This window comes from Amphiprion ocellaris, chromosome 2 (assembly GCF_022539595.1).
Source record: "Amphiprion ocellaris isolate individual 3 ecotype Okinawa chromosome 2, ASM2253959v1, whole genome shotgun sequence".
Taxonomy (NCBI): Eukaryota; Metazoa; Chordata; class Actinopteri; family Pomacentridae; genus Amphiprion; species Amphiprion ocellaris.
Window position 1 is genome coordinate 18,160,162 of NC_072767.1, and position 13,396 is coordinate 18,173,557.

A 13,396-nucleotide genomic window follows, 5' to 3' on the forward strand; every position below is an offset into this window, starting at 1 on the left:
ATAAATGACAGCGTTACGAATCACTTTTACATTTAAGAATACTACGACACAAACATGGTGACACTTCAACAAACAGAAAGCAGTGAGAATGACTTACTCGTCTCATGTTTTGGTACAGCATGTTGAGTACATCTGCTACAGATTACCACCATGGAGCGACTGCATACACTGCATGACATACTGCACAGGCCTTATAGTGGACAGTACTAATGTACTACACTGCAAACCACACTAACAATTTGATACAGCTCTGCTACTGTGTCATGACGTGCTATTACCAATTCAGTATTGCCCCATAAAGCAATGTATCTGCACTTATACAATTTAAATAGTGTAGAATAGTGTACACTGGAGTGTGGTTTTTATGAGGCTATGTTTTACAACACTTATTATTGCACTCCGATCACATTTAACTTATGAGGTCGACGTCCTAGACAAATCTGATTTCCAGCATTTGCAATCTTCTTATACATACGCTGTCTTGTGCAATCTCTGCCCTTTTCTCCCCCTCCCTTCTCCACCAAGTGATTCAACTCTAGAGTCCAGGCCTAAACAGATCAGTGCTAAAAGAGCTAGGGAGAAAGCAGCTGCACGTGATTAACATGATCTTCAACCTCTTGGTTCCTGTGCAAGCACAGCAAATACAGAAACCTCACACGAGCTCATAAATAGCCAAATAGTGTCTTTTTCTCCTCATACTTGTGAGGGGAGAGTAAACATCCATCTCATCATTCCTCCTGTCTTCTCTCACTTTCTCTCCAGAAAGTATTAAATGCTCACAAGCCCACTGCCTGCAGCTCTAGTCTTCTCCATCACACCGGCAATGAGCGCTCAAGTCCATGTAAGAGCTCCACCTCTCGCTCTGTAGCCAAAAAAGAAAAAGTTCAGCATCCAACCAGCTAAACAAGCATCAAACAAGCAAGAAAACCAAACAGACAGCCCACCTCGACTTCAGAACACGAGTGTGCAATAGGGCAGCAACAGCATCTATCCCTCTGCGCTAATCTCAACCTCTCATCCACCCCGTTCCACTCCTTTATCTCCTCTCTCTCTCTTTCTCTACCTCTCTCACACACACACACACACACACATTCTCTCACTCCACGTCTCTCTCTCTCGGCCACATGTGCAACTGTCTGTCAGTCAAGCTGACTGAATGCTTGATCCCACATGGGAACAGAATGGGGGTGGCGGAGGGGGGGTTCAGAGGGATTATGAATACGGTGGGAGGAGTGAAATCTGCCTGCTCAACAACAACGAAGAGCAGCGGGTGCACACAGACGCACACACAAACCAAAAGCACTGAAAAGAGTTTAAAAAAAGAATGAAAATCAGCAGCGTGAGTACAGAAGTGGAGGCAGGTTCAGAGAGAAACAGGGATGGCTTAGAGGTAACAACACAGGTCATGGATGCTCAGACAGGATATGCTGACAGGTGCAGCTGTTACCATCTGTGTGTGTTCATGTAAATGAAGGGGAAAGATATATGAGTGGAAATTAGGTTTTTGCTGCTTTACTTAAAGAAACAGTACAATACTAAATGTTCATGTTGCATACTTTAAGTCAGGTCAGCATATGCAAGAATGGAACGCCTAACTTTGCTGCTCTTAGTGCATCGAGAAACCATCACAATACACCACAGAAAAATAACCAAGAAAGACAAAAATATCTGTTGCTTTTTCTCAAAATTAGTCAATTATTTATGTAAGACACAAAAGACATTAAGCCAAAGTGCTTTTAAGTGAAGGAATAAGATTACATTGTAAATTTAGCTAGCAAGTTTAAATAATAAGGTTTAGACCCTGCAATATTATACTGTACATGGAAAACCCAACAATTCCAAAGATTCCCTAGGAGCAAGCACTTTCCAACATAACATAGGTTCATTTTCTGATTTGTTTTTCAATTAAACAGTGAATAATATTATCCATTCAGGACTCACAGCTCATGTACACCATAAGCCTAAATGTGGAGCCACCTGCTGATGCTATTGTCACAATGTCGCCAACCAATTAAGTTAGAAAACACTGATCTAAACTTGTTTGTTTCTGTAAGTATTTCTGAGCTTCATCAATTCTCCATTCTGTTACAAGTCAGCAAAAGCAAATTTTACTTGGACGGTGCAACGACTGCCAAACACCACACATTTACTGAATGGTTCCGTAAAACCTCTGAAGTTCTTTTCTCATTTAAAAAAACAATTTGTGTTTTCCTGATTCTTCTTCTGCATGAGGCTGTCGCTTTAGCTGATGTTAATGGAAGTTATTAATATCTGACAACTACCTGCTAGAATTTAATTTGTCATTATCTAACACTCACCAGTCCATTGCCTTGCCTAAACTTAACTGACTCCCTCACCACTGTAACAGCATTGGGTAAAGCACACATGTTCTGTGTGTGTGTGTGTGTGTGTGTGTGTGTGTGTGTGTGTGTCATTCACAAAGCGACAAATCCTGTCGGTCAGTCATCTGGTGATTCCATTGACACGCCATGTCAGACTGCACGCTTATGTAACATCAATGTGTGTGTGGATGGGGCTGTGTTACATGAAAACGCCAAAAGAACAAACGTACAAATATAAACAAACAAGCACTCATGCACAAATACACAAATGCACACAACATCCATATCCAGACAGCATTTTGTGGCTCTGTGCAAGTGATTGTTAGTTGTTATATAATTGCTGTTACAGCAGCTTTGTTATCGTGGCATTATGGCCTGGTTCAGTCCAGCACAGCACAGCTTAGAAAGAGATCCAGATCAGAGAAAGAGACAAAAAGGTGATTTGAACATTTTTTGTTTAAGTAGTTTTGATTTTCCATTAGTGTGGGGAGCTCTGTTCAGCCTCTACACTATCAACATAAAATTCAATTATCAATTAGCAGATGATTTGTGATTAAATAAGCAGAAATCAGGAATCCTATAACGTCTAATGACACACAGCAGCAGTTAGTTAAATAATCAATCAGTACAGCGCACAGTCGATCGTGCAAGAACATACAAACACAAACAAAGCCTGAAGTGCAAAGAGGAAAAGTCAAATTGAACAGAATGTTGAGCAGTACCAGCTGTAACGTTAAAGGCGTATCTGAGAGCTTTCTCTCTCTTGATGTACTTTGTATTGTATTTACAGTACTGAGGAGGCAGTGTTGAGAGCTAAAAACTGATGCACACATTCATCCATTTGCAATACTCCACTCTTAATACTACTATCCGCTCTGTCTTCCTAATTTGCAGTGAAACTCCATTTGACTAATGAGTTAATCAGATGGAGCGTGACTCTAATCAAATCAGAGCTTCCATGCTAATCACGCTAATCACACTATCACTACCTGCTACCTCCGGTCACAGTGCCCACAGCAGATGTACAGCAAATAAATGACCCAAACAACAGTAAATAGCAAGCAGTTGCTGTGCTTGTATTCTTTTCTTTGGTTCGCTATTGTACAGTTTACACAAAACTTATCACCCATGGATGGTTCTGCTCATTTGATTGAGTCATTGAAAGGTCAGAATTGACCATTCCCACTCTTACAGAGCTATTATCATCATTCTGTGATGCTCCATTGACTGCAGGCTTTTATTTGGTGATGCGTTATTACATAAAAAAACTCTCATTTACACATAATGTGTTTCATCTCTACATCTGAATTACTTTCTGCGTCCCTCAGAGAAAAAGCGAGAACCACATCCTGTTCATGATATGTAGACATTGCAATGACAGGGCAGAGTGTAGCTTTGTATGGAAAACACTGAAACACTTCAGGCTGTCAATGCTGCACTTAAAAGGGTAGTTTGACGAAGATAATGGCAACACTAATGTTGTGATATATACTACTACAATGTCCTCTCCACTGTCATAAGAGTTGGGATTTCTGAATCGCAGCCAGTGGATTATAAAGACTTTACATCATATGGTCATATTGCAGGTTTGATGAAGACTGATTTTTTAATTCCCTAAGGTCGAATGTACTTGGCCGCGTATCGATCCCAGTAGTGGTTTGAACGTAGACAACAGAAAATGCAATTTCACTAGAAAACTACATTATTTTATGCTAATGGTATGCATGCAGGAATGCATCCCACTTTCTAGGTTAGTTACTATCAGAGGTGATAGAATGTTTAAAAAAGATGGACATAGTATCCTGGTCTGACAAGTGAAGGCAACATGACAAACCTCACATTCTCTCTAACAGTCAGTACGGCACGACTCTTGATTGGAAAAAAACTCAGAATGCATAAAAGTGCATAAGAAAATAATCCTATTTCCTCCGTGATCTGTTACCAACAGATAGATTCAAGACTTTTCTTATACTGTAGGCTGTTTGTATTTTAAATTATGGCTCCTCGAGTTCTCAGTCTCATTTATTAAGTTTGGTGTCAAAAGAGCATTTGACCATGGAGTTGTAGTACTGCTCCACGGTCAAATGCCCAATTCGAGGCTTTATGACAGTGTAGCATAAATCCACGGGTGACATCACAGTGGCTCCTGTCATCTTTAATATACAGTGGCATATAAACCTTCCGATAATACCGTTTCTGGCTTTAAGCCCTGACTCAGAGTCTACTTGGTTGAGGCTCTCATCTTTTGCTCACTGACCCAGAAACAGCTATTATGCCATGTGTGGTGGCAGATTCAATAAGCAGATATAGTGTACTGCCACTGCCCCAAAACCCCCTAAATGGGATCTCCTCTAGCTAATGTAAGATATGGTGGCTAGAAGGGTCGGAATGTTGATTGATGATTGTTAATCTTGTGGGTTAAAATTTCAACCACATTAAAGAAAAATGCATTTGAGGCAGAGTGTGTGCAATGCTTTTGCTACCCTCAAGCTAAAAGGGTTGGGCTACACCCATCCTCAAACTCCATTTTCATTCAAGTGTGAACCACACATAGGCTATGTTATATGTCTGTATTTTCCATGTTAAATGTATCCATAGACAGATGGTATAAACACCTGCTGAAATACTCAAAAGTGCCTTTGTGGCTAGAGTAGGTGTTTCCAGTACCACATTTAGCCATGATGACACACCCACACAGTCTCACAAGGTGAGAAAAATATCAGCTACTGCAGCTGGTAATAATTATACACATGCTGTCCCCTCCTGGGATCGGCGCCCTAGACCTGCCCACTGTTGGTATACATCCATTCAAAACCTACCTGCACATGGGCTTGTATTTGTGGAAAGTGGTGTATGAGTGGCACATGTGGGGGCACTTCCATTGAGTGTGCGGTCCAGATATACGTATCATTGGGCCACGGCCTGGCCCCAGCTTTGCCTTTGCTCTTTGTGGGACTCTTTCGTACGCTGTCCTTCAGGTTGGGAAACTTCCCTCTAGAGCTTCTGGTGGCCAGGTTGGTAGGCAGTGTGCTCCATCCATAACCCCCCAATGCTGAGCATAAGGGGAGCTGTGGTGAATGAAAAGGATGGATAGACAATGACTGGGAGGCATGAGGAAGAGGAGGAGGGCAGTGGTGGTGGTGCTGGTACTGCTGGAACAATGAGTGGTGACTGGGTGAATGGAGTTGCTGTTGGTGGCAGATCTGATGAGTTGAGGGCGAAGAAAGCAGGTGGCAGGGCGAAACTGGTCGGTGTTGCTGGTTTTGAGACTGATGCTGCAGCTGATGATGACTTGCCGATAGGTGAAGCTGATGGTGGCTTGGTGACAGATGAAGCTGCTGGTGGCTTGGCGACAGATGAAGCTGGTGGTGGCTCGGCGATAGGTGAAGGTGATGTTGGCTTGGTGAGTGCAGTAGGTTATTTGGTGATTGTGGAGTCAGCGGGTAAGTTGGCGATGGTGGAGCGAGCTGATGACTTTGAGCCGGTGGTGCTATGTGATAGTAACTAGGAGAGGGAGAAGGGAGGAGACGCTTTGGCGAATGGCAACTATGCTTTGATGAATGCGGATGGTGCTTTGGTGAGTGTAGCGGTGACGGTTGCAATTGGTGGTTTGGCGTCTGTACTTGTAATAAATTCTGGTTATGCTTTGAATGAGAGTGGCTCTTCCCTGACTTGGCCTTTCCTCTGCCAGATTTGCCCTTATTGGAGCCACTGCTAGGCTTTTTGGGGCTACAACAAAACTCATGGCTGTGAAAATAAGTGGTCATATCGACAAAAATTTATACAAAGTCAAAAAGAAATCCTCCAGTCTTTTTTAAAAATCTTTATCTCTCTCTTACCACATTGTCTCCTTTACACAGATGACAAAAGATAGAAGCTCCTCAGAATCACTTGTGTCCGAATAATGTAGGTCATGCCTCTCATGAACAGCCAAACCTCCTCTATGTCCAGTGCAAAGTTGGAATTTCAGCAGCTTCTCTCGTATATCACAGTCTCTCAGTGCGTAAAGATCGCTATAATATCAGGAAATTACAAAACAATCCTTCACATGCAGGCACTGATTCTTTTGTTTCATCTCCCTTGTAGATGAGAGAATCCACTTGTCCCGAAAAGAAAAGCATCCTCCTTTAGTGGAATACTCCTGTTCTCGACTTTCTCCCCTTAGGAGCACACTGACCCTCTCACCATTCCTCAGTGTTATGGGGTCAGCCAAAAGATAAAAAGTTGGTCCCAAAAAGAAGCAGCAAAACCGCTTGAAGAAGTTGAATCTCCTTTCGGTCTTGCTTGCTTTTAGTTTGTCTTTGTTCCTATAGAGGATGGGAGTCAGTTCATGCGCTCCAGTAGAAGATTTTTGCTTCTCACTTCGCGATTATGCTCCACTCCAGCGGTCAGTCACTCAGATTATCTCGTATTATCCACCTATGTCAGTGCGCACTCCAGCATTGTATCAGAAGTGTTGGTCACTTTGTAGATGCTACGGTTCTATATACATATTCCAAAAAGTACAGACTGTAAACTGGAACTGAACCTAGATAGGATTCCAATGTTTGATATCTTTTCAAGATTTCTTTTTATTCTTTCCATCCAGAAGGAATAAAGGACAGAAAGTGTTCAAATATCTTAGTCTTCCTTCTTTCGTCTTGTCTTGTTTTGTCTTTCTGTCATAATAAACTAATATGAGGCCATATCTCTATGCACAAATCTTTTTCTCTGCCTCTCTCATCTTTCTATGCTGCCTCCCTCTCTCAGCGTCTGCCTCTCTCTCTCTCTAACTCCCCCTCTCTCTGTGTCTCTCTTTTCCGGACTAGCCAATTAGGGGCTTCCCTGGCCTCCTGCACATGACAGCAGCCAGGCATGACTAATCGATAGGTGACCAGGGACAGTGATACAGCGCTCAGAGCTCAGTCACAGTGTATGTGTGTGTGTGTACAGTGGAGAGAGAGCTGTCATTGGTGGAGAGCAGTCACTTCCATCAACCTTTGTCTTGTTCTTTTAAAGCACGACAAGGCAGGCCAGGTCAGCTGCAACACAGTGTTTGTGAGTGCGTTTGTGCGTGTCTCTATGCGTTGGCCTACTTCCCTATGACAACGTGTCTCAATGTGTGTCTGTGTGCATCTTCATGCACTTACATATTATGTGTTTCCGGTCTCTATCATGCACATGCACCAATGTTTCCCATGCATTGATGTATTTGTGGTGGCCCACTGTAATATCAACATTGACTGCCAGATATTGATTTTCTATTTTTTTTAAATGTGTAAAATCTTCACTCATAGTAGAGCTGTGCGCTGCACATTGATTCACTCAGCCTCTCCTTGTCCAGTTCTCGCTCTCTCACTATCACAAACACTGTGTTAAAAGACCCAACTGTGAATAGCTCTTCCTGTCCATGCACACACACACTGAATCAATTGTGTTCATGAATGGTTTGTATCATGGACACATCTGCACAAGTTTGTCCAAAACTGATACATTCAAGTCAGCTCTCATAAGTTAGTGAATCTATGCTTTTATAACAAGTTGTCAGTCTTGGAGACCAAAACTTCAAATACATAATTAGCAAGCATGTAAGACGACAAGCTAATATCGATGGCTAATGCTAGTATGAAATATGTGTAAGACTCAAAAGGGGCTCATGTTGAGGAACCACAAAGAGATTCTGGACCAGAGGTATTTGTTTTTCAGTCAGGCTGAGTGTCCATATAGAGTAATTTTCTGAGCGCCAGTGTCTCTATTCATTTATTTCCACTTGTTCTCTCCCTTTTGTTTGCACCCACTTCAAGCACTGATCATTGCAAATCTCTGAACTTTTTCTAAAAGCATCAATGTCGTCAATACTGCTCCTCGTCAGGCAACCAATCACATGGGCAGGACTTGTCACCCTGGTAACCAAGAATATGAAGGAGAAGCTCATTCTGAACATGTTAGTCTATCATACAACTTTAATCTATAATAAAAATGGCGGCTAGAGATGTGTTGTCAAGAGTAGGCCTGGAAGAAAAAAATATTCCAATATCTATTGGTAGTGGACATTTCATCAACACATAAATAGTAATAGGAAATCTGTTTGACAGAATATTTAATAGATTCACTTGAATACATTAGATGCATGTTCTAGATAAGATAATTCCTGTTATACAAACAAAACCCATGCACTATGTGGGATCACTTTTTTGATGAAGCACTCTCTAGCACCTTGCAAACACTTCTGTGCCAGAGAAAACACATAATGAAGACATCCCCTTATCTAACACAAAGCGAACTTATTGTCCTGTATATATTTTTAACTGTTTGTCACAAAGTATTTGGCCATTGTAATGTGGGAAACACTGTAAAAAAACACACTAAGGCAAAGCTTCAGGTATAGTACAGCTGGGTTTTGGTGACAGGTGGTCTGACCAATGCTGGCAACCAAAAACAGGTTTCACAAAGTACTATGAGAAAAGCTCTACTGTCTTTAATCTTTTAAACTAAGATGTAGTGGTTGGGTATAAGTAAGACTTTACAAACTAAATCTATGACGACATATGTGACAATTTAAATGTACAGTTTAAACTTTCATTTGAATAATTTCTATAGTCATACAAATTTCCTGTACATGTTTTTTTTTTTTTTGTTTGAGACCCTATCTACCCACAAACCCACACAAGAGATTTTAAACATTTAGCCTGATTAGACACATTCTCAGCAGTGTGTGGGCATGTAAAGACTGTATACTGACTTGACATTTCCCTGATTTTCTCGTTAGCTCTGTTGCAGCTGTGTACACCTTCATCAGTCGTGTCTCCTCACATAAATCTCAGAAAACACCCATGTGGCTTTCAACAGATCACTAAGCACTGAAGTACTTGTTAATTTCATTAAATATAGTTATATGTAAAAAAAATAAATGTGTGTGGAATATATGGTAAAAGTCTCAAAACATCAATCAATTGTTCATCAGTAAATCAGTCTTCATTTACATTTAATTAGAAATACGACCAAAACTGCTGCTATCAGTTTCGCATACACACAGTAACAAGGGAATGGCTAATACGTTTCACATCAGTTTAAATAGCTCCTGGCTGCCAAAGCTGATATTTAAGAAAGAACAGGAGCTGCCACAGGTTTATACACAGAGCTGAAGAGATGCACACACTCACACACACATTCTTTCGGTAATAGCTATGAGGTCCATCTCTTAAAAATGTCAACTAATATATGCCACAACTTGCCCCAAACCAAGCTGATAAGAGACAGAGAGGCAGATAGGCAGACGAGGCACATTAAAAAGCAGCACCCATGTGGAGATCACAAAGAGATGAGGAGAGGGTGAGGGTGGCTGAGAGAAAGCCTGTTATAGCGGCTCAGTGTGTATGTGCTGTCCCTGTGTAAAGTACTGCTACAGCTGCAGGCTAGCCGCTCAGTCAGGAGAGGATGAGCAAGGAGAATAGGCTGTTAGCATCACAGCGCTAAATGAAGCCAGCACTAATATAGTGCTGGAGGGTGGGGTAGGAAGGGGCGGAGGCTGTTGAAAAATGAAAAGCAGGAATGAGGTGGAGGCCAAAGACAAGAGAAAGAAACAAGAATATTAGAAGGAATTTTATCTAAATTGCACAAAGCTGCAGTGAAGGGTTAGGATCAGAGTTTTAGAGGAGCTTTCATTTAAAATTCCCCAATCTTACCTGAGAAAATCACCACAGTGATCTGTCAACCGCTTTGTAGTGCCCAGCACGATTACTGTATTAGAACCAAATATGTGATGTCCCATATTTTCATTATAAAACATCTGAGTCAGCGTGCCCACACCATGTCAAGCTCTACTTAGTTTTCTACCCCCACTCCCTTTTGACACATTTATGAAAGGAACACATTAAGAAACATCAAATTAGTCGATCGAGTGTGGCATTATTAATTCTGTAAAATGGTTTGCCTAATTGAGTCCTCATTTTAAGTTCTGGGTCAGACTGACCTGACTATCCAGGAAATTCATCCTCATTTGCTGAGTGTAAAACCTTTTCTACTTCACTTAATTAGTGTAATAGATATTAAATATTCCATTGTACATGCACACATATTATTTTTTACAGGTCAGCTGGATTCAGAGTGGTAGCTGAAAATATTAAATTCAGACTGCCCTTTGCTGTTGCAAACAGAAGAAATGTGCTGTCTCATCTGTATTTCTTCATGCTTTCCTTCAATGAAATTACTCCTTATCTCTAAATACCACAGTGTTTCACTCAAAAATTGACAATTCTAAGGAGAATCAATTAGGATCAAGTGTTCAACAGGGAATGCAGACATGCAACAGGAAACAGCATCCTGGCCAGACTTGTTAGACTTGCTAGACAGACTTCCGCTAACCATTCAAGAGAAATCAATTAGCATTTTTAGCCAACTCTACTGGGAGACCAGATTGTGATACTGGATGTCACCAGCAGGGGGCCTCAGACTCCACAGATGTATAGAGCACTGATGGGAGGCTCGAATGCGTATACACAAATGGAATGATGGTGTTCAATAGTACTGTTCTTTCATTATTCAAGACTCATTTGTTGAAGTAGTCTGACATTATCAGTACTGGTTGACAGCTTGCATTCCATCACAGAAAGATACTGCAGCACTGCATCTCAAATCAATGTCTAACAGATTTCACACCACCTTGAAGCTGCTGTTGTGCTAGTTGGTTGGATTCCTGACTGCATGGTTTGATGGAGGCACTCTAAGTGGATTCTTCCATTACAACTCCATGACTTCTCCTGGTGATGCTTCGAAAATATATGAGAGTAAAGTGAGTGGAAGTTAACTTACTTGTGGAGAAGCAGAAGAAAGTCAAAGGAGAAAACTGGCCAACAGTGTGGACATCAAACAACAGAGATACTTATTTGAATTGATGCATTAGTACAATTTAATAATCGTGACAATGCCCACACACTGGTACTACAGTACAGTGAATTAATATGTGGTTCCTGCTTTCTTCATTTTTCTTCTTCAGTTACACAGTCACTGTAGCATGGTATCATCGTCCTGGTAGGCAATGCACCATGATAATACAGTATCATGAGTTCCTTTGTACTTCCCACCCCTACTTAACAACTGTTTCGACCATTCCTATACAATATGCTACTGGCTGAATTAAACCAAATTCATTCAAAGACAGAAACAAAACTCACAAGCATAATGGCTGCAGATATTCTGACATCCTCTAAATGTGGAGCTTATGAATAAACTCTGTATATCAGCACAGCAGAGCTCTGGGCCTCCATGGATTTAGTGGCTGATCAGAGATGTGAGGTTACAGCCTGAGATCTTCATTATCATATATCACACCAGCAGCCACACACAACATGGCAGAATAAATCTGTATTAATTAACAGTGTGTTATGATTGGAGCAGGGACTTTTCTGGGGTGGGGGTAGAAGGTTATGGTCCGGTTTGAAAGGCATCTCCATCAGACACAAAATCAAGCAAAGCCAAATTGTTATTTGCAAAAATAATTGAAAATAATGTCGATCCTGATAATTTCCAAAGCATGCGCTTGTCTAATTGATGTTGTGAAATAAATAGAGATGAATAGGTTTAGGTTTGACTTCAAAACCACAGAATGTAAAGCCAATGTACAAGTGTATGAAAACTGCTTTCTTTCTAACAACCAGCAGGTGGCAACTCTTCTGGTTTTAAAAACAAGTCAGATCCTGCAGAAGTTCATGAGAAAATGACTCTATATCTCACGATTTGGTACATCACTAAACATTTCCTAATGAGTTTATGGTCTCAGTTTCAAGTGTTCTTCAAAGCAACAGTGTGAAAACCAAATTCCAAACTCAAATTTCAAACGGTGCTCCACAAACCAATGTGTTACATTACTGTGAGTGTGAAAATTCAAAATCCCAAAATATGCAATGTACAAAAGAGTTCTCCAAAATTCATAGAACATGTCACTGATACGCACTAATTTATGTGTGATAGTTCTTTCTGGGAGTCTAGCTTTCAGACTATGTTGGTAACCATAAAAAATGCTTTACAACCAGTTGTATGACAAAACCCAAGAATCATGTATATTATCAATCAGTTGTGCTCCATTTGCTTTTGTTGTTTTTTTTTTTACGTACGTTCTGATGCATCAACTAAAATATTTTTAGAAAATTTAAGAGTCAAAATGTTGCAAATGAAGCGACTCCTTTAATTTCTCTGGTCCAGATTTTCAACATTGCTGTGCAAGATGTCAGTGTCCAATATATATAATCCTGCATAATAAAGTTATAACATATTTATTATGCTTTGGTTCTTTCCCAACATATATGAGGTCCAATTTCATTTTAAAAAATGTACCACACAACATATGATGGACACCTTTAACCCTAAATGGTGGATCCTTGCATGACTTAAGGTAATAAATGTACTACTGTAGTTATACCTGCAGCTGATGAAGATATGAAGGACATATTTTCAAAAAATAATCTCTGCCAGTAGCATTTGTTTGCTGTAATAGTCAGTGAACTACAAGGCAATACCATCTGTCAATATTTCAAATACTATAAGTACTATTATAGGGTGTAATGCGATAGTATTGGGGTCAGTAGAGGGACAGCTGAGTCTCCTACGGTCTCAGAAGAACCTCCTCCTCACATACTCATGGTTGACTTCAGGATGTGATCCTACTTGTGGGACTGCTGGATAAGATCACTTCCTCAGGTCAGCACACAAAGTTCAACAGCGACTGAGTGGCTCATTCACTGTGTTGTTCAGACTACAATACTCTCTCTCTTTTCCCATCTATCTGTGTCACCCTCTGTCTCTCACACTTACTGGTGAAACCAAAGCCAGTATTCTGTTAGCAAGACTAGCTGTGCCTCACTCCAACTGTGAGCCAAAGTATCAGAGTGAAATAATACTGCTGTAATGGCATTCTCTGTTTAGGGAATGGTCTCAGTGTCTATTGCAGATGACTTTACCACTCTGTTTCTTTCTCTATGTGTCTCCTGTGTCTGCCAGGCTGGATGTCTCTTCCTCCATGTCTTAATTACAAACTCTGTTTTCAGCATTTAGATATGCCGCCCTCTGCCTAACACTGA

General features: G+C 40.8%; 1 protein-coding gene across 12 annotated transcripts in view; it reads right to left on the minus strand.

The window, feature by feature from the left end:
- Window positions 1-13,396, minus strand: part of LOC111580207 (discs large homolog 1-like protein) — a 127,937-nt gene that overhangs the window by 53,371 nt on the left and 61,170 nt on the right. Inside the window, exons 1-2 of one of the 12 annotated variants that reach the window (XM_055015722.1) lie at window positions 945-1,074; window positions 781-862 (exon numbers count right to left, since the gene is read on the minus strand). The exons of 9 other annotated variants lie outside the window; for them this stretch is intronic. In XM_055015722.1, the coding sequence (XP_054871697.1) occupies window positions 781-813 (33 nt within the window). In that variant the 5' untranslated portion in view covers window positions 814-862; window positions 945-1,074. 2 more of the 12 variants (XM_023287851.3, XM_035956112.2) reach the window with 2 other exon arrangements.